This window comes from Bombus huntii, chromosome 2 (assembly GCF_024542735.1).
Source record: "Bombus huntii isolate Logan2020A chromosome 2, iyBomHunt1.1, whole genome shotgun sequence".
In the NCBI taxonomy this organism is placed as follows: Eukaryota; Metazoa; Arthropoda; class Insecta; order Hymenoptera; family Apidae; genus Bombus; species Bombus huntii.
The window spans coordinates 11729337-11750043 of record NC_066239.1 but is presented as its reverse complement, the minus strand read 5'-3'; the positions used below and the strand labels follow the sequence as shown (position 1 = coordinate 11750043).

The following is a 20707-nucleotide window of genomic DNA, read 5'->3' as shown; positions in this document are numbered from 1 at the left end:
TTTTTTTTTTTTACCCTTTATATAATACCAGGCAGACACTCCGCTTCCTTCTCTCTCTCTCTCTCTCTCTCTCTCTCTCTCTTTCTCTCTCTTACTCTCACTCTCTCACTTTCTTCTTTTCTCTCTTTCTCACTTTAGACTCCGTATCGCGACGTCAGATCGTCGCATGTAGCGTGTCGGAGTACAGTTGTTGTCTGCAATGCTTTTAGGGTATCACTGGGATTGTTCAGACTGGGTCAGGCCAAGCCAAAACCCCTTGCCTAATATCACGGAGGTGCCTGGAAGCGAAGTACCAGACTCGTCCAGCTTCCACAGCAATGAGAGTAACGAATCAAACACTCATCAGTTACCGTCAGGTGAGTACGCGACTGCATGTTTCGCAGTACAATTGCTTCCACTCGCGGCTAGTTGGAACAGTTTTAGTTCATTATGTCTGTAGACATATTATATGTAAGATAATTTTAGGCGAGGCTATCGAATCTTTTGTTTCCTTTAAACGATTTGTCGTCTTAAATGGATAGTAGCTGCAGAAAGGGATGCATGTGACATAGCACTAAGGTAGACTTGGTGGTTTGCCTTTTTAACCTTCGATTGGTAGGGTGTAATATTTGTAATAAATCTTTATAATATCCAATGAAATTGATCTGCGACGTCAACTGTCCCCCCCTTTTTTCTCAGAGAGCTGCTTAGTATTTCATTTAATTGTCAATTATAAATGAATCGCGTTATTAAAATAACGAAATGTATTCGTTTTAGTGCACGGCTCTGTAGATCCAGCGAGGGACATCGAGACGTTGAACGAAGATCAAGAATCAGAGTACGTCGGGGACTCGGAATGCGGGACTGAATTTTCTGAGCAGTATCAGTGCGCAGAAACGCAACGTTTAAATCCCTTGGATAGCGGCGGCGAGGGAGAATACAAATATAAAGGTTCCGAAAGTTATCTCCGTCATCCAAACTCTTATCTACCGCATTACAACATCCACACGGACACGGAGAACGAAACAAATCCTTTGAATGGACGTCTTAGTACTTTAGAATCCGACGAGGAGGAAGACGATGTAGTGCCTTATGGTTTCCCAAGCACCCGACGCAACCGATGCCACAAGGGAGACGAGGTCGACGAAATCGGTTCGGTAATCACCACGCTCGAAGAGAGAAATTCATTATTGGGCGGTGCAACCAGCAACAGCGACTTATCAACCAACTTATGCGAAATTGACGATTCCGAATACGAGATCGCCGATCAAAAGAGTAATGGCCGCTTGTGGTTGTCGGGGAATGGTATCACGCAGACCTCGGTGTGACAAACAGTGGTGCCACGACTTGAGAACAGACTGAACGTGATCGTGTTTTTCTGTGCTTCTTGAACAAAGACAGTGCGAATGTTATGTGAATATACGACGAAAAAATATTGTACATACGTATTATCGAATCAGAGGTAGAGAGAAAGATAGAAGGTCTGTACAGAGGCAGCTATGAATATAAGGAAATTGATGAATACGAGCTAATTAAAGAACGGTATGGAAATAATCACATACTGAGCCAACGGTGTGCGCCGTTCGCACATCGTACCTCAAATCTCCTATGTAGGTAGAGCTTAGGTACTTTAACGTACTTAATTCAGCGATCCTCGAAACAATTCTATTGAGCCGCAAGTATGAAAATGAACGTACATGTATCTGGGAACAATTCTTGTTTTCATACGACACTTACGTTATATATTTCATGGTAATTAAAATAGGGCCATTTAACGAATTGGTAAGGAAGTTGGTTACAAAACATTGCATATTCTATCGAAGACGCATTCATTTTATAGACAAGTTACATTCTGACGATTTTGCGATATATGGACCATTAGGAGTTTCGTTTAACGGTAAAACATCTTTTCAATTCTACCAGAGGGGATGAGGTTTAGTAAAAAAAAATATATAATATACATATGTATATGTATACAATATGAAAAATATATGTATACATATATATCGTGACAACTATACGCAACTATTACGAGTAAGAAATTATCTTGATTAAGGATAAAATTTGTTACTTGAGAGAAGTAAATTTAATCACGACCGCGTTGTCAGACCAATGACTATTATTTAATGACCTATCGTTTAAATTTAAAACTTATCCACAACTATAATTCCACTGCAAAAAAAATACATAGGTACATTTATGTATTTTTACTATTTGCTAACCGACTTTATTTTGGTTACATACGAAATAAACAGAAGGACTACTTAATAATATAGATATAAGTACAGCATAGTCTAGTGAGTAAATGAATTGACTCTAGTGAAAAAAACAGTGCTCTGCTTCTAGGGCGAATATATGTGCATGTCTGCTGGCGTTTACTGCAGCAAAGCACAATAGTTAAAGAGATATGAAATATTTTTACTGTGATGATAATAATGTTTATACAATGATCAAATACTATGACTTGTATGATAATGATTGTAATATTAACTATCCAACGTTTTTTAAAAGAAAAGAAATTAAAAAATCGCGGAAGATAGTATTCCATTTCCGCGCGTACGTATTGCTAAGTCAATGTTCTATTCGTTTAACTGCATCTATTTTATTTTCCCTCTCTTCTTTTCTCATTTCTTATTTCGAACTTCTCCTTCCATTAGTCACCATCAGTTCAACAGACATAACTGCATATATGGTGCTACTACTTACATCACGCTTTAACATTTTTATCTACTCGATAAGACTGCTCAGCAATGTGAATCGTACGCAATTCATCGACACTCTTATCATGAATTACATAGTTCTCACGCTGTTATTTTTCATCATGAAAATCTGTCCAAGTAACGATAATGAAACATTTTTTGAACTGCCAACTTAATAATAAATGCCGTACGAACAAAGGTATTTCCCTTGATTAATTTGTGTAGTTAAGCGTGACACACAAAGGGTCAAGAAACTGTTATTTCTGTGCCTAATATCTTTTAAATACCGTGTACTTCCATGCAAGATACGTTTTCTTTCCGTTGGACAAATATTTTAGCGGCAGCTTAATTGGGAGAGGTGTACACGTTCTTTTTATACATGTAGAATTCTACTGGCAAATTTATTGTTTATGTTCCTGTTCTGTAAAGAATGCTAGCCATCTTATTCTACATTTAGTGGGATAAATCAGTAAACCACGTTAATAATAATGTGAAACAGGGTGACATATTCTTTTTTTGTTTTGACCAAGAGGAAGAGAAAATTGTCTTCTTCTTATATATGTTTGAAACAGCTGTGCCTCTCCTTTCTGAAATTTCAATGCAATTACTTACACGGATACAATTGAACATAGACAATTTATTCTATATTAGAATGAAATATATAAGAATACTGTACAGTTTTAACTTAACAAATTGTATCAGAATCAACATCAACACGCAATGAAAATTTCAGTTTGCGTCGAAGCACAGCGAGGTTCGTAACTGTTAAGATTAGTTTTATATTTTACGGATTAACAATGAAAACATATTGGTTAAAGACTGTAAACTGATGCGGATGAAACGAGATCATCCATTTATAAATATTGTACCAATCAGTTTGTAATCACGTGGACGTTACAAAACATTTGGTTGTAAAGATAAAAATGAGGGAGCGCAATATTTTATAGAAGTTCTGACCGATTAGCGATATTAAGGTTTGGACGAAACGTTTTCGTAAAGTAGGATTTAATAATTTCGCACTATTAATGGTTTAAGCAATCGGAATTGATCGAAACGAATATATTTCATTTGTGTGCGTTTACTTTTTTTATTTTTCAAACTACTTATTATGGATCTTTATACTTGACTATAATTTATAAAATAATAAATAGTTCCACTTATTTCTTATTTTATTGTAACTTGCCATAATTATACGACAATGAAGAATGTAGGAAATTAAACACGAAAAAGATGTGGGTACAACTTCCAAATTCACCGCAACTTAGCCCTGCTAATAGGATACATATCGATATCATGAAATCCTTCAAACAATGAGGAACTTGACTTGTTATAATTAGAAGGCTATAATTAATTTGTACAAGATCAACCTATTGTAATAAATAATACAATCTTGCCTACGTTTTCTGTTATTATATTAGTTCCAAAACCATTACCACACGAAGTATAAAAGTATAGATTACCGATCTCAAATGATTCCTTTCCATGTCTCAGTTTATTAATTAAGCTGAATGGAACAATGAATGTACTAAAATACATAAAATAATTTATTCTACGAAAGTGATAAATATAAATGATAATACAATGAATCTTTTTCCTTTCTGCAAAATAAATTTTGATCGTAGAAAATTGTACAATGGCCCATTAATTGTTTTATTTGAAATATTCATATATAGAACATATTGATAATTTATTAAACAGTATTTTTGCAAATATTCTATGTAAATTAATGTTTCTCTAATGCTGCAGTCAGCAATTTATTCAGAGACATTAATAATATACGTGGGTTATCAATTAAACCAGCTTCTACCATACTGTTCGTGAATAACTGGAACAGATTAAGAAGAGATTTAGAACACATAAAATCCGAGGCTATCAAAAATAACATAATAGATCATAACATAATACCTGTTGTATAAGAAGATCTGCTAATTTTGTATTGGTGTTCATTAATTCACAAAGCTTTTTAATGAGGAAATGATTAGGATTTATTTCCAAACATGGCCGAAGCATGGAGTAAAACATTTCATCTCCTAATTGACGTGTTTGTATGCGGGTAAAGTGTCTTGCATTTGCCATCTGTGGAACTGTAACAACACACGGATGTGACTCAAGTCGAGTCGTTGTTTTAATGTCATGAGCCTTTCCGGACAAAACTTTCTTCATGTATGTTATAAGATTGTCCATTTCGCCTTTATTAATAATACCTAAACAAGAAGAAATATTAAAATAGAACAATTTATACAAATTCGAAAGTCATTCAGACATATCACGTACCAGGACTATCAGATTTTGAATCTGGTTCACATAACTCTTCTTCAATAGAAGTCAACTTATGAGAGTTAAACTGTTTTAAGTGTAAGAAAATCACATCGTCATACGCTTCATAGCAAAATATTACTTCAATATTCCGTTTCTTTAGAGATTCGTAATATGGTGATTGTTCAGCTAAGCTTCGGCTAAAATTAAGAAGTAAATACAAATACTGCCATAATAATTTATAGTAGGGAAAAGTAATTAACTTACTTTGGTGCTAACAGGTAATAGATCTTATTTTGATTAGAAGGCATTCGTTTGCAGTAATCTTCTAGACTTATTAATACCTCCGGTGGCATTGCAGACGATTGGAATCGTAAAACTTTAGCGATGTCTTCCTAATAAACAACAACACAAGAACCAAACAAAGATATATATAATAAAAACTATTACAGAAGCGATGAAAATAATATCTACATGTATTAATAAAAAAGATATATATATATATATATATATATATTACCTTTTCTTTTTGAATATCAGTGCTTACAATACCTTCTTTTAAAAAGATACTGTAATCTTTATAAAATTTGTCGTAATCTTCAGTATATTTCTGAGATTTTTCTTTCAAAAATTTTAAGACTCGCGTGGTTAGAACATTACGCAATTTCCTACATTAAAAATTAAAATAAATAAATCAAATTAAAATGATTACGACCATTCATATAACATTACATATTTTAATCAACTTTTGTCTTACCCAATTAAAGCACTATTCTGCAATAATTCACGACTTAAATTAAGAGGAATATCTTCAGAATCAATTACTCCTTTGATGAAACGCATCCACTTTGGCAAAATATTTTCGACCTTATTTTTAATTAAAACTTTACGGTTATATAACGAAACCCCACTTGTTTCACTTTTCGCGAAATCATATAATGGTGGTTTTTGTTCTGGGAAATATAATAACGCCCTTATATTAAGTGGAACGTCGGTCGAGTAATGTAATATGAATCGCGGAGAATCGAAACAGTTCCCAATAAACCTATAGAACTCATTATGTTGTAATGGTGTAATATCTTTTGGATCAAGCATCCACAATGGCTAAAAAAGATACATATAGCTACACAATTCAATATAAAATATCCTGGGAAATGTAAGCATTTCTTCTATCATACCTGCAGGGTATTAACTCTTTTGCCATTAACATAAATAGGACTACTGATAAAGTTGCTGTACTTTATGATGAGATCTGTGAAATATTAATAGATTAATCAATAATCTAAAAATAAATAATCGCATGAAAATGTTTAAACCACATACCATTAATTGTGTTCTCATCGCTATAATGCCGGCACTCGAGATTCAAGTGTATAACAATTTTAGTTCCTGGTTGAACTCCCTCAGCCTTTGAGATTTTAAATGAATCAGAACTGAATAATAATTTATATTTTAATAATATATACATATACCTTACTATATTTCATAAAAGTAAAAATTTCTAATTATTAAATTAATTATTAAAAAGCACTCTTTTTACCCATCAGAAGTCCAGCAAAAGCCTTCAGCATCTGGTGCATATGATTTTGTAAACACTTCTACTTTATCAGCAACCATAAAGGCACTATAGAAGCCAACTCCAAATTGCCCAATAATTTGTGACATATCACCGGCATCTTGTTTCCCTTTTAATTTTTCTAAAAAAGCCTATGTTAAAGAAAAATTTACATGATAAAATAAAAAGTTTCTGTGTAATATGGCTAAAATTGTAAAATATATGTAGTATATAATTAATTCATTTTAATTGGTATTGTTAATTATACTTACTCTAGAACCAGACCTAGCTATAGTTCCTAGATTTGATACCAGTTCTTCATGAGTCATACCAATTCCTGTATCCTGAATTATAAGTATTCTATTTTGTTTATCAGTACCAATATGAATTTCCAAATTTCTGTCACCAATAATATCTGCAGCTTTAGCATCACTTAAGCGCATATATCTTAATTTTTCAAGTGCATCACTTGCATTAGAAATTAATTCACGTAGAAATACCTTTAGATCAAAGTAAAAGAGGAAAACATTTTTTGATTAAATGTTTATTTCCTAGAAATTAAGTAACATTAAGATAATAGCATAAGATAAGGGCAATGTTACTTCTTTATTTGAATACAAGGACTTTGCAACAATTTGTAAAAGCATCTGTGTTTCTGACCGGAATTCATGTTTGACTCCTTCCTCTAAAAAAATTAAAAGATGTTATATAAAAGATATATTTTGAATATTACACGTGCAAATACCTGTAGGTTTTTCTACATTTTTTATAATATTATGAGTTTCTGTGGTTTGTGTCGCTGCCTGAGAAGAATAGCTTTGTGCCAGAGTGCCAACTATACCTATACATTAAAAAATCAATTATTTTGTGTATACAGAAGGTAATTATATAAATATTATATTAAATTCATCTTATAGGATTAAGGAAAACATGTTCACATAACCTTAAAATGTATGTAATTAAAAAAATAATATAGAAATGAAAATTATATGACGTGAAAAATATACAAACCTGAAAACCGCTGACATTGTTTTCCTAAAATTCGTCTTCCACAGCTCAGACTTAACGGTCTTGTAAGGTTTTTTCCGAATTTAATTGCGAACCTCAATCTATGAACGGTAGACATAGCCATGCTTTCGAAATAACTAAAACGCCACTAACATTGACGTCGCACGGAATTGGTCCAAAGCCAGGCGCTTACCGGCGATTCGAAAACGAGCGGTAAAACGCTGCATGGCACCACGAGCACATACATATAAGATTTTGGTCATCATTTTCACACGAGAAGAATTGTTTTGCTCCATCGGTTGAGTAACAGAATTAAATTATTATAAAATGATACAATTACACAAATTATTGTACATAAGTTGTAAAATTGTACAATTATTGTAAGCTTACCAATAAACAAAACGTTTAATTATATAAAATCCTTCCAGCATCCATAATCCTTAAATCCTGTCCAATTCCTATTAGTTTAAGGAATAAATTATTAAAAAATGATCAAGAAGTTCGAGAAAATCGATAAGTATTGTTAAGTATTAAAAGAGTATTAATAGAGTATTCAATTAAGAGTCATGAGAAGTATTAGAAATCTTCCAAAATTCCAGAAAATGACACCATTTTCTAAGAAAATCCAAAAGCTGAAATTTGGCGTCCGAGCCACAAATCTGTCAGCCAAAATAGCGATTTTGTATCAATAGAACATAATAGTATAGGAGATGGTGCGACCTCGGCCATTGTTGGAAATAACATCATATTCCAAAAATTTCTCAAAACCGAAATTTTCAACTGATTGAAAAATTTTTCAGCCGACTTGCGATTTTGTATCAGGAAATCATCATAACATAGAAGATGGCACTATTTCGTTAAATGTTAGGATTTGATGTCATTTCTCAGAATTTTTGAAAACTATTCCTTTTTAAATTTCGCGTGTTTTTAACTATTTCCTGAGTTCACCTTTTGATTTTCTATGGGACTGTATATACTATTATACTATTATAAAAAGATGATCATACAGAAGCTGGCACATTCTATTATAAAGTAAAGTAAGATATTCTATTTATTTTGTAATGTGATTTTTTAATTGAAATATTACAATATGAATTTCATTAGAATGCAAATTACTAAATGTAAAAATAAATAATCATGATTAGACTGTAGATTTTGATATGCAGTCGTATTTTTGAGAACATTTGTAAGTAAAGTAGTAAAGAAGCAAAATCTCGATAGAAAATTGGCTTACCTATCAAGTACTAGGTCAGATGACTCATTTCTGTTCTGTTGATCTCTGAAATTGTCTCTCATGCAAAATCTTTATGATTGTAGTGGCACAAGAGTTAGAATTTGTCTTAAACCATGTTGTTTTGCTTCGGTGTATCAAGACCGTTAGGTCACAGGTATTGTAAGGAGTTACGAACTCCGGGCAAAACAATGGCGCCGCCACATGTAACCGTAAAGCAAGACGAATTTGTATCTCTTGATCTTCTTCTGACGATTATAAATAAACAAACGTGATCGCAAGCGATTTAGTATAGACTGTGACTAAACGACTGTATAGATATCGTTTCGCGACAAGATCTGTTTTAAATACAATAACGAGTACACATATTGATAGTCTCATTATTCGATCCCCTACATGACATTGAAGCAAAAGCTAACTTTTTGCATTACGTATTGGAACTGTTCAGTAATTGAATTTAAAAACTTTGGTTTTCGTTCTAGTTCTAAAAAAATTACTTAAATACTAGGATAGGAAGTAAAGTGGGATGACATTGAAGTAAATTAAACACAGGTTATGGCATATAAATTTGTTTATTATTATTATCTGTATAATATATTTGAAACAATATCATTCTACAACATTGCATAAAAATATACAAAGACATGACAAAATGTCTTGACTCTCGTTTGATAAAACATGTTTATGAATAATTTGATCAGCGTTGCACCGCTATCAGATTTAACTAAATTCATTCATTTAATAGGTCACTTTCGAATTACATTATATTAAACCGCTATTTATTTTTTTCCTTTTTTTCTTTTTCTTTCTCTTAATGTCCTCACTTAAAGGATTCGTCGACGAATCTAGGGCAAAACCAAATAACCTTCCGTGTTTTATATAGAACTGCCGTTCGCACGTAACATACGATGAAACAAAATAAAAATTAGAGTTCACGAATTTTAAGTGGGCATATTACTCATTTGATAAACACTTATAAAATAACTCGATATAAACGGGACCTATAGCGATATAAACGATTATTTATCCTGTTTATGTTCTTTCTTATGCAATGAAAGAATGTATGGCCCAATAAAAAAAAGGAACGTTCATTCTCTGATCACGCGTCTATTTATCGTGTGCTTAAAGCCAAGAGAAGTCTAAGTGATCCGAGATAAATCGAAACGGAGGAAAGAATTCAAAAACCGCGCGTTCATTATCTTTTAGAATGTGCGCGTCGTATTAGAAGTGTAACGAAATTTACTAGAACCGGAAACGAAGCGCAACCGTAGACGAAGAATTCGCTTCGAGTGCGTCATAAACATGTTTAGAGAGTACATAGGCCAGAAATAAAAGTAAAAGGAAGGAAGGAACGGACGAATGAACGAAAAAAAGGAAATAATTAAAAGTCGATAAAAAGAAAACACGAGAGATGAAGAAGTAGAATCGGTGTCTTGAATGTATGAACGAAAACGGTGATCCTTTTCCCACTGTGGCCTTTGATGAAAATTGAAATCGGCTCAGATTTAGCAACACTCTCATCCGAACATAATTATCTTGCTTTTGAGATCATTGGCCGAAGGATAACAATGGTAATTATAATATTAATAATGATAATAGTAATAAGTAATAATAATAATTAATAATAATAATAAAATAATAATATGACAATAATAATATGATAATAATAATAGTTACTTAGAAATAATAATAATAATAGTAATAAAAATAACTATCCGTAAACTATCCTTTACCAAGGGAGATATTACCCATTAGCTTATGTACATAATCTGTGTATATGATTTCTCATTTCTCTTCCTCCGTTCTCCGTCTTAAATTACGAATTATTACAATAATTCACTATCGAATTCGCTTCGATCAGCAACATAAATAACTATAACGCAACACTGTCTTCTTCATTTCATCTTTTTTTTCTGTTTTGTTCGTTTATTTACAGGCATTGTTTCCCTCGCGTCTCCATCCAATCAACGCGTGTCCACTCACTCTCTATTTCTAACTCTTCCTTTATCTCTTACTGTTTCGCTCTTTTTTTTCCTCGTTTGTTTCACTACTGTTTTATTGCTACCTCGTCTCGTCTCTCTCTGTCTTTCTCTCTCTCGGTAAACCGATCTGCTTTCACGTGTTCGCGAACGGAAAGAAACGGCGAAGCGTAAATTTCACGGCACGGATCATCGAAAACTATATCGGCGAACACTCGCGAAGAATCTGCTTCATTCGAGTCCCCGGGATGATCGCTTGCTGCGCCCTCTTTTTGACTAAAACTTCCGCGCGACGAACAATTGCGCCCTCTATACGTACGCGCATCTAGTTATCGTTACAGCATTAACAATATAATATATCACAATCTCGTTAAGAACAATAGCATGAAGAAAGAGTATTGAATCTGCGTCGATTGATCTGCGGCGAAAGCGCTAGCACGTTCATCCCGTTTCGCGTGTGATTCTTCTTTACCCTTCCTATCGTATTATTTTCCTTAATTCACAATTGTAATTAAAGAATTTAGAATTTCAATCAACAGAATTTTAATCAACATCGATATTATTCGCTTCTTGCTCTACATTATCTTTCTTCCGTTTTTTTTTTTTTTTCTTCTAGTTATATATCGATTCATCCTATCCATTCATAAAATAGTGACTTTCAATAATTAATTTTTTAAATTTTCTCAATCATTAATTATTTCGTTTCGTTTTATTTCGCAAGATTGTCACTGTGCACGCCCGTTACGTACCGTCACGGACCGTATCCTATGACCTGTTCGAAGCGATTTCTCGCCGAGAAGGGAGAGAAACGGCTTTCGTTTGCATTCTCGATCCCCTCTCGCGCGCAATTCGGTCGAAGAAGAAAACATCAAGACTCTGTGGCGCGGCGGTGTTCGCCGATTATCCGTCAGCCGCAAAAATTACAGTCACGTGCTTCGCTCGCTTTCTCTTTGTCTCTACCTACCTCCCACCAACCGCATACTGACTTACTACACGCTATTTACAATATACGACGAAGGAAAAAAGAAACCGATACGTCGCTATGCTTCTGTCGCCGTGATTCTGAGTCGTCGTCGTAGTCATCGTTGTTGGTCAAATATTATTTTATCGCATTTATCGAAACCTCCTCGAGTATTATAAATACTGATCCCTCAAGCATTATTCTGAATTGTATTCATTTACCGCGAGATATATATATAATCAATTGGTTCATTCGAAGGAATTGTCGAGAAAAAGATATATATATATATATATATATATATATATATATATATATATGCGTGTGTGTGTATATATAGCTATATACTATATGTATAATTATTATATTCTCAATTGAGTCACCCTCTGCTTTTTCTCGCCTCTTCCTCTCGTTGAATCGATTTCGTTGTTGCAAAGAACAGTCTCTTCGAATTGAAAATTCGCTATAGTTCAATAACCTCGACAAACTGAGAGTTTTAATAATTAATTCGGTATTCACGTTTAAACTTGAATATAGTTTCTAATATAAGAAATAGGAACACGTAAAACCGATCGTTCATTAAAACGCAAATTGAAATAAAATTTTCGAGGATATACGGGTGTTCGTCGTAGAGACTGTCTTTGGAAAAAAACGAAATTCCCTGGATGACGGTACATGAGTAACGTTTATGAAAAAGAGGTTTCGATGTTTGCGACAACCTCGACGACTGTTTTTCGTATTCTTGTAAAGAGAGGATCAGTAGAAAATCATCTAGTCGACGCTCTACACAAAAGGCAAGCGAGTATAAAATAAACTGGATACAAGAACCACGAGTTGGTTTTATATAACCTTGAAATATAGGTATACCGTCCAATTTTTCACATTTTTATACTTCATTTTTTTTTCTTTTTTTGTTCTCTCGCAATAGAGTGAAATTATATGTGTGTGTTTTTATTGTTACTGTTTCTTCTGTGTCAAGAACAAGAACTTAGAAAATATCTCGATACTTTTACTCTCGCTGACTTTTACGACGAAGGATGATCAACGTTTCAGATCTGTCGCCGTTTTAGGGAAAAAACGACTGTGAGTTAACAAACACGTTCCTTCTAGTCAACATATTTACCGTTACGTTGGAAATTAAAAAATCATATCTTCTTGTCTGTTTCAACAGATAATTCGCGAGATATTTCCGGAAGTTTGTTTTGCTCTACTGTACTTGGACTCGAGATTTTTACGCGACTCAAACGTCTTCAGTGTTTGCGTAATTTGTAGTTGCTAGAATGTGCAACTTCGAAACGAGAATTTGTCCTAATCCAGAATAGTTACGTGAACTCTGCCTTTCTCTATCGCAAAGGTCAGTTAATTGATAGTTTCACCACAGATTTTTCATGAGCCATTCGGTGTTGTGTATATAGTGGAGCGTTGCGTGCTCTGTCGATGTCGACCAGTGGATCGTCATTGCACTTACATGTTCTATCAATGAAATTTGCAAACTATTACAAACCGAATATATTATTCTATTTCACTTTTGTCGTTTATCTTTAGTAATACTTATTTCTTACTTTCATCTCAAATAGTCGTGACCTACTGGAAATGGAAGTAAAGGAAAGTAAGATTGCCCTAACAAATTCACTTTCTTATATCGTTCATTATATACAACATCTAATGAACTAATTCTCAAAATCATGGACTTTGGTGAAAAACGATTGGCCCACTCGAATTTGTATGAAAGAAAAGACTTATTAATCACAGTATAGCTTGCACAATATGCATATTGGTATATAGGACGACACTTAACCAAGGATATAGTTATCAATACGATCAGATTATAAATCAATGCCTTTTTCACCTTGGCATACTTATATAGAATTGCGAATCTAAGATCGACGACTTTATTCAAATACTAATACTATTTGGGTTTTAAATAATATTTAATAATTACAAAAGCTTGGATAAACTTTGGTTGACAAATCTTAATGAGATTCTAAATAGATTGAAGGTTCTCGAGTGAATTTCAAAATACTAAATCTCGATAGATAGAATGACACAGTTAATTCTCCAAAAATCAATTTCGGAATCTATCCAAAACAAAATTTAATAAACGAATAAAGCAAAACAAAACTTCGAATTAACAGGATACTCTAATAAAACAGAAACTAAGAATACGATTCTATTATGACACGATTTACATGAACGTAATTCTACGAACAACCCAAATCGATCAACGAAACATGATACAAAAACAAATTACTATGAATCTTTTACATCCATATGATCCTCCGTGACCTAAAACTCAACTGAATCTACTGGAGTTATTGCTCACAAGAATCATAATCCGATGCCACAGAAATATTTCTCCATCACCATAGACATCTGCTCTATCCGAGGGTAATTCTCCCGTAAAACCGTAAGAGTCCGTTTAGAGCTCTACCCTTATGCCACGATAGTAATTTCACGAGGAGCCAAGGCCGGCGAATTGACATTTTCGGGTTGGCTTCCCTCCTCTTTCCTTTTCTCTCTCCTCTTGTAATCCTTATCCCTCATCGCTGCTCCTACACTCGCTCCTATTTTCAGTCTGGTCTCTCCCTAACCGTGATATTGATCCTCCGCCCCTTTCCGCCCCCGCGTTCGTCGCGACCGTACGCGTTAGGCCGCCGCCGTTCGACCTAGTGTCGGAACGTCGAGGTGCAGATGAAAACGTCGTCTTCGTAGAAACAATGAATTCTATGAGTTAACTGGTTCACCTACGAGATAACAAGCAAAGTGGTTCCTCCTCTCACGGAGAGTAATACCGTAATATTTGTTAATATAGAAATATTCGATGAGGAACGAGGATTAACACGGAACGCGAGGAATCCGCTTAGCAACAACAGCCTCGAAGGAATCGATAATGAGCGAAGTTTCGTTAGGATTATCGCGCAAACAGCGTGGATACGCTTCGCGTGCGCCACCACCGGATCAGTCAGGATTCGCTATTTTCATTTGGTTTCTCTGTCTCTTTTTCACCGTGTCGATCGATGAACGCTATCGTGAATTTTTCAGCGATCGCCGGCAGTGTCCTCGAGCAGAAACGCATCCGCCTCCGATTCTCTCCGGAGAGAATCGATAAAAAGATGAGCACTTCGAAAAATGGCCCAATCAGAGGGAAAATCTGTGTAGGCATGAAACGATCCCCGAAACGTTTAGTTCGATTGCACGAGAGACGTGTGAACATTGGAAGTACGTATAATACCGTGAAATGAATGGAAGATGCAAAATGGTTAGGATCGCGGACAGATCGATGAGACTCTGGTTGGTCCTGCTCTGTGCCGCTTTCTGGCTGTTCTATGTAGGAACTGTGTTTCGATTATATTCTTCGCGTGTAAATAACCGACATTGAAACGCGTTAAACAGTCCGATGGATCACGGGTTTAACACGAATCGACAATTAGCGAAGTTACGGGGAACCCGGCAAACAGTACCGTTTTATCGACATTTATGGCGCGTCCCGCACGCGTTGTTTATCATTGGGAACGAAATTTCATCGAGTTACACGGTCGATTTCTCCCGTTTTAATCTTTGGTTTCTCCGTTTGTTGTTGTGTTGGAAAATGGAAAATCGATTTGGAAATATACGACTCGTCGTGAGATGAGACGATAATATTATCCAGAAGCGAAGTAAAGAAACGATTGTAGGAACTCAACGCTTTTTATTAATAACAGTTCGAAATTCAACATGAACTTTATTCTATGCGAAATGCCCGTGTATCATATAAAGTTATAAATATTATAAATAATTAGGTATATATTTATCCGGCACGAGACTCCTCGATGAACTGACACATATCCGGGAGCCTTTCTTTTATTTTGTCCGCTCCGGCTGAAACGTCGTCTAACCAACATCGACTGTCGACAGTGCAAGAGAAAACAGCTCGATCGTTGTTAACTTTTTTCATGGATCTTATTTCAATCTTTATGTCCATTTTTCTCTTTCATTTTTTTCCCCTAAAACGTGGAAGATCGAGTGGCATACTCACGAGGATCGGAAACACATTTTGTATGCATCGCGTAAAGATTTTCGTGAAAATAATAGAGATTAGAACTGTTAGTCCGGTGTTCTGTCACGAAATAATTCGAGGCACTGATGTCTCACTTTCTCCATTGTTCTCTCTCGTTTTGTCGTGTGTATAAAAAGGAAAAACGATCCACCGCGACAATCGACACCACTGCACGCTTTTTAACTCTCTTTTTGGTTGGTCCCTAATGCTCTCTTTCTCTCTCGCATTCTCGCATTCTCTCGCTTTCGTTCGTCCACGAAAAAACGTATGTATATTCATTACTTCTATTAAGAATCATGGAAAAAAGCAAAGAGAACAGAACAACCACGTGTGGCGACTTCGTTACTCTCATCACTATTCTTGATTCTCTCCGTTTACATCATACGTCCTCATTAAATCAACGTGACACGATCAGAGCACCTGTCCCCTTCGTTCCCCCCATTTTTTTAATTATTATTCTTTCTCCACATTTTTCGCTTTTTTTATGTCGTTTTTTTCATTCTTTAGATTATGTTTCATGGCCCCAATATTTTACAAGACAATAAATGACGTCGTTTCGTCTGATTCAAGAAAATTTCTTCCTTTATTTATTTTACGTTAAAAAAAAAAAAGGAACCGCGCGGCGCGCGTACTGTCTTCTTTTTGCTAATTTTCGCATGACACGAACATGCTCGAAATCGGAGACGCGATCTCCATTCGAGCGCTGAATATAACTGCGAGTGACGAGCGAAACTCCAATCGGAAAGTATTCGTGCACGCTTTTCGGCGAACGGTCGAGGATTATTTTACTTTTCGTTACTTTCCTGCACTCTCGTTTCTCTGCTGTCTTTCTTTTCTACTTTCTACCGGGTGTCCCGTATATTCACTCGGTGTTCTTGAATTCTAGTGCGTCTATCTTATCTCGACGGTTTCCTCGTAAACTTCGTTTTTTCATCTATTTCGACCTTTCTCTCTCTCTCTCTCTCTCTCTCTCTCTCTTTTTCTAGAAACGATAGTTTTGATTAGACGAACCATGAATCTCTAACTCCATTTTCATTATCTATGGAATGTATTTACTATTTGGAAGATTAGTCGCGAACCCGCCATCTGGTGACGATGAACTGTAGCTCGATACATTTCATAAATCACCGTATCAATCGAACGTTTCGCATGAATTCTGACTGAAAATGGATCAAACGATAAGTACTAATGCTATCCTGTTACAACGATTCTTGGTATTTCGAAAGAGCCGAAAAGAACCGGAATATCCGCGAGAAGAGCATTCGGTTCATCGTACCAAGAACGATGTTCGCAGCTGACCGTAATTATTTCATGTGCAACCTGTCGAATTCGGCGACAGAGCACATTCTATGGAACTAAAACTCAATAAATACGCTCGGATCGAGGAAATGTGCTTTATCGCCGCGCGAAACACACATACACAATCACGCGTTGTCTCATTCTTTCTCACCGATTCATTCGTTTCACTTTTTCGCACCAATTATATTCTTTTTTTCCCATATTCTCAAATATTCTATCTCTTTCTATTTTCATCCGTATCACTATTTCTCGCCATTCGCTCTTGAATCGTGCGTTATCATCGATTACTATTATCATTATATATATATATATTTATTTATTTATATATATATGTATAATATTCACCTATATCGTAGGGCTCTTAAATTTTAATCGGCTAAAGTTTGCGAACTTATCGTCCTGAATTTTCTTCTAACTCGTATGTGTACGTGTACGTGTATGTATGTGTGTTTATGTAATCGTGTATTTTTATGTACAGTCAAGATTGTAATTTATCCCGTAGCAACACTAACACTGCGTTCTTAGGAAGGGTTTCTTCATTCTCTCCCACTCTTACTCGCTCCGTCTCTTTCTCTCCTCATCATCAAACGCGACGCGAACCCTGCGAGACGTGGACCGATCGATCGGGCCGAAACACTGGCCCGTCGTCGCAGGCCACGATGTAATTCATCGGGAATCGAATAATATATCTCATAATTGACTTTCTGTTAATTGTAGAATACGCGATCGTTCGCGGCATCGTTTAAATACGTTATTATCTCTAGCAATTGTTATTATCGTAATAATGTAATTAGCTGTAAATCGAAGTTCAGCGACGGTCGAATGTCGATTCGTTCAAGAAAATCGACGATTCAATGTTCTTTCGCTCGATCGTCGACCGAAAGGATAAATGGAACGTCATTGTAACAAAAACGACGACACGATCGATCGTGAACCGACGATTATTAGGACGATATTTTCTTTTGTTCGCCTGTCCGCTGACGATTCTCGATCGTGGATCATAGCGTGAAAAATCAAGAGAATGAATTGTACCGTTGGTCGTTTTGTGGAGTGCGCGTCGAAGTCACCGCGCAGTGTCGTCGACGCGTGCACTCGAGAGAGAAAGATCGATCGATCCTCACTCCGGTGCGACCGTCACTGCGAAAACTTGAGAACATGGGGAGCAGCGAAAAAAAAGGATTCGAACATGCCACTTACATGGCGATTAAACGTCACTATATATATTATTATATGTGTATATGTAATATAAAACGTTTGCGGAGCAACGAACGACGGGACGAATTTTTACGCGTACCTCTTGATTTCCCACGCTGTCGACCGTCCGCTGGTTCTATTTCGATCTATTTACCTCTCTTTTCCTTACTCTCTTGTTTCTGCTGCTTCTTTGATCGTTTATCGTTTAAGAAATTAAATTTTACTAAAAGATGATTGCCTAGAAGAATAGTCGCCAGCCGAAGGATAGCTGCCGAAAATGCACTACGACCGGTTTCCATGCAAGCGAGACGTCGAACCGGATGCCCTCTGACGAACGAATTTTTCAACTCGCGCACCCTCTATCGTCCGCAAGCCGAACATCGAACTGTCTGAGGAAACTTACTACACGTATGGATCTATCATATGCACGTGTCGCGATACCGACCGCCATTTACTTCTGGTTCGACTGGATCAAACACCCCGACTGCGCGTTTTCAAATTAGATTAATCGATGAACATGTCTGATCATTGGAGGACGCACGTTACAGGTAACCGTGATCGTCGCGGTTCGACGAGTGGTCGTCACAACACGGAAATCAATAATCTTATGTCTCCTCGTCCCCTTTCACTCGTTTCGTCTACTTTCGACTCCGTTCACAGTCCATTCACCGCTACAGTTTTGCCACATTACCATCAAGACTAACAAATGGTACGATCACGTTCCACGAACCCAGTAAACCTGTTAACTTTTACCAACTAATTTTCTCTCGACGCGACGATTACGTCTCGTCATTATTCATCGATCTCGAAGGAACTGTTAAACGAATTGTCAGCGCAGCATACGACGGAGAATGCTGCGCGTGCAGTCAAAGCGAATCTACTTATGGACGTAAGCGTTTTTCCTGGGGGTGATCGATCCTAGCGCGTGTATGTATTATCGTACGTCGTTCTTTTTCACATTTTCACTTTTTTTTTTTTTTTGCGTTTTAAACCGGTCTATGAGTGAATTAAAATCCGATTTTCCGAATAGACCGCGATAGGCGTGGTCTTACAGAATATCGAGGTTGAAGCCCGCCGTAGGGTCGAGGGAATTCAGCAGTTCCTGAGCGCTGAAGTTCGACGTGTCTCCAGTCGGAAGGTTCTCCAGAAATTCGAGGCTAAAGTCCGCTGCGGCTACGGAAGGGTCCGTAGTGGTGGCCGGCGGTTGCGCATGTTGCTGTTGCTGTTGAGACAGGCTGCGCACTCCTGGACTACCAGCACCGTACTGTTGATGCGGGTGCAGGGGAGAACCTGCAAGGGAATCGTTCGAACGTGATTGATAACGAGCAAATAATTTTATGATAATGTATAAGGAGGATAAATACACTAATGAGGATTAGTACAAATGATTTGATAGTGTAATAATATGGTCGAGGATAGAACGAGTTAAAGTATTTGCATATTTTCGTATTAAGCACGAAAAAAATGTAATTTCAGCTGTTTCCTGTATAAATAAATTTTAATAGCATCGCTGCGTGTGTTATGACACTATTATTAATTTTTAGAAATAATCAATGTATCTTTGGTTTTGTTTTTGTAATACAACAATTCCTTAAGATAATCTTGTATGTAAAAAGGGAGAACTTGAACTTTATTGATCAATTACAATGGATACTTCATTAAGAAATAATAACATGAACAACTTAAATTCGCATATAACAATCGTAAAACATGTTTCAATATTCTATTAATTTTCTAACAGAAGCCCGATTTATCATACTAATATAACAAAAATAAATACAAAGATATAAACTTAACTGTCGAAAACATCGTTAACACGATTAATTATTTCGTTATACGTTTTGTTAGCGAACAAATCATTACGTAACTATTATGTATTATTATTCTATTTAATATATCATACGAAACTGTAATCTTTCACGGTAAACACGCGTAATTGAAAGAAATCCATTTGAATAAATCATAAGTTTCATTGAATCAATCATAAAATTATCAGGTAACGAAAATTGATCAGGATCCACCATTTATCGGACGATTAATCACGTCGAAATCATTTTTCTTGTTTAACGCAAGATCTCGTTCGATCAATATTCTCCGCGGTTTGGAATCAGGGAATGGTCATCGTCCAAGACTTACCGGTTCCGGTAGTGCTGACAGAGTTGACTGATGAGGACTGCGACATTTGCATCTGCAGTGACATTTGATTATTACTCTGCTGCATGGCTAATGTTTGCTGCTGGTGTTGCTGCGACAGTAACTGCTGCATCTGAGTGCTGTTGGCCATACCGGAGCCAGCGATACCTCCACTCTGTGAGCGGATCAACTGTTGATGCTGTTGCATCTGTGCGGCGTTCATCTGCATTCCACCTGTGTTACCCATACCGAATCCACCTGGAAAATGAGGATAAGTGAAACGGTTTAACACGATTTACATTTCGTTGTGATAACTGGTATTTACTGTCTACAGGAACGCAATGATTTAATTCATCATTTATCACGTATAAAGATGTAGC

General features: G+C 36.0%; 3 protein-coding genes across 12 annotated transcripts in view; 1 reads left to right on the top strand and 2 right to left on the bottom strand.

Moving 5' to 3' along the window:
- LOC126876673 (fat-like cadherin-related tumor suppressor homolog) overlaps positions 1-4075 on the top strand; it is a 497189-nt gene extending 493114 nt beyond the window's left edge. For 5 of the 6 annotated variants that reach the window (XM_050639586.1, XM_050639582.1, XM_050639581.1 and 2 more), the window contains 2 exons: positions 210-356; positions 757-4075. In XM_050639586.1, the coding sequence (XP_050495543.1) occupies positions 210-356; positions 757-1307 (698 nt within the window). In that variant the 3' untranslated portion in view covers positions 1308-4075. The remainder of the gene's footprint in view (positions 1-209; positions 357-756) is intronic. The other variant, XM_050639580.1, reaches the window with a different exon arrangement.
- Positions 4076-4201: 126 nt separating this feature from the next.
- Positions 4202-7664, bottom strand: LOC126876971 (heat shock protein 75 kDa, mitochondrial). The gene is made up of 13 exons (XM_050639846.1): positions 7501-7664; positions 7235-7330; positions 7092-7174; positions 6762-6989; positions 6475-6641; positions 6258-6367; positions 6113-6186; positions 5692-6038; positions 5455-5602; positions 5202-5329; positions 4953-5134; positions 4584-4882; positions 4202-4503 (listed from the first exon to the last, which is right to left on the bottom strand). The coding sequence occupies exons 1-13, from the start codon at positions 7619-7621 to the stop codon at positions 4402-4404; spliced, it is 2085 nt and encodes a 694-aa protein (XP_050495803.1). The 5' UTR covers positions 7622-7664; the 3' UTR covers positions 4202-4401.
- Positions 7665-9281: 1617 nt separating this feature from the next.
- Positions 9282-20707, bottom strand: part of LOC126876808 (neurogenic protein mastermind-like) — a 248682-nt gene continuing 237256 nt past the window's right edge. For all 5 annotated transcript variants that reach the window (XM_050639678.1, XM_050639683.1, XM_050639690.1 and 2 more), the window contains 2 exons: positions 20331-20585; positions 9282-19484 (listed from right to left, as the gene is read on the bottom strand). In XM_050639678.1, coding sequence (XP_050495635.1) covers positions 19243-19484; positions 20331-20585 — 497 coding nt within the window. In that variant the 3' untranslated portion in view covers positions 9282-19242. The remainder of the gene's footprint in view (positions 19485-20330; positions 20586-20707) is intronic.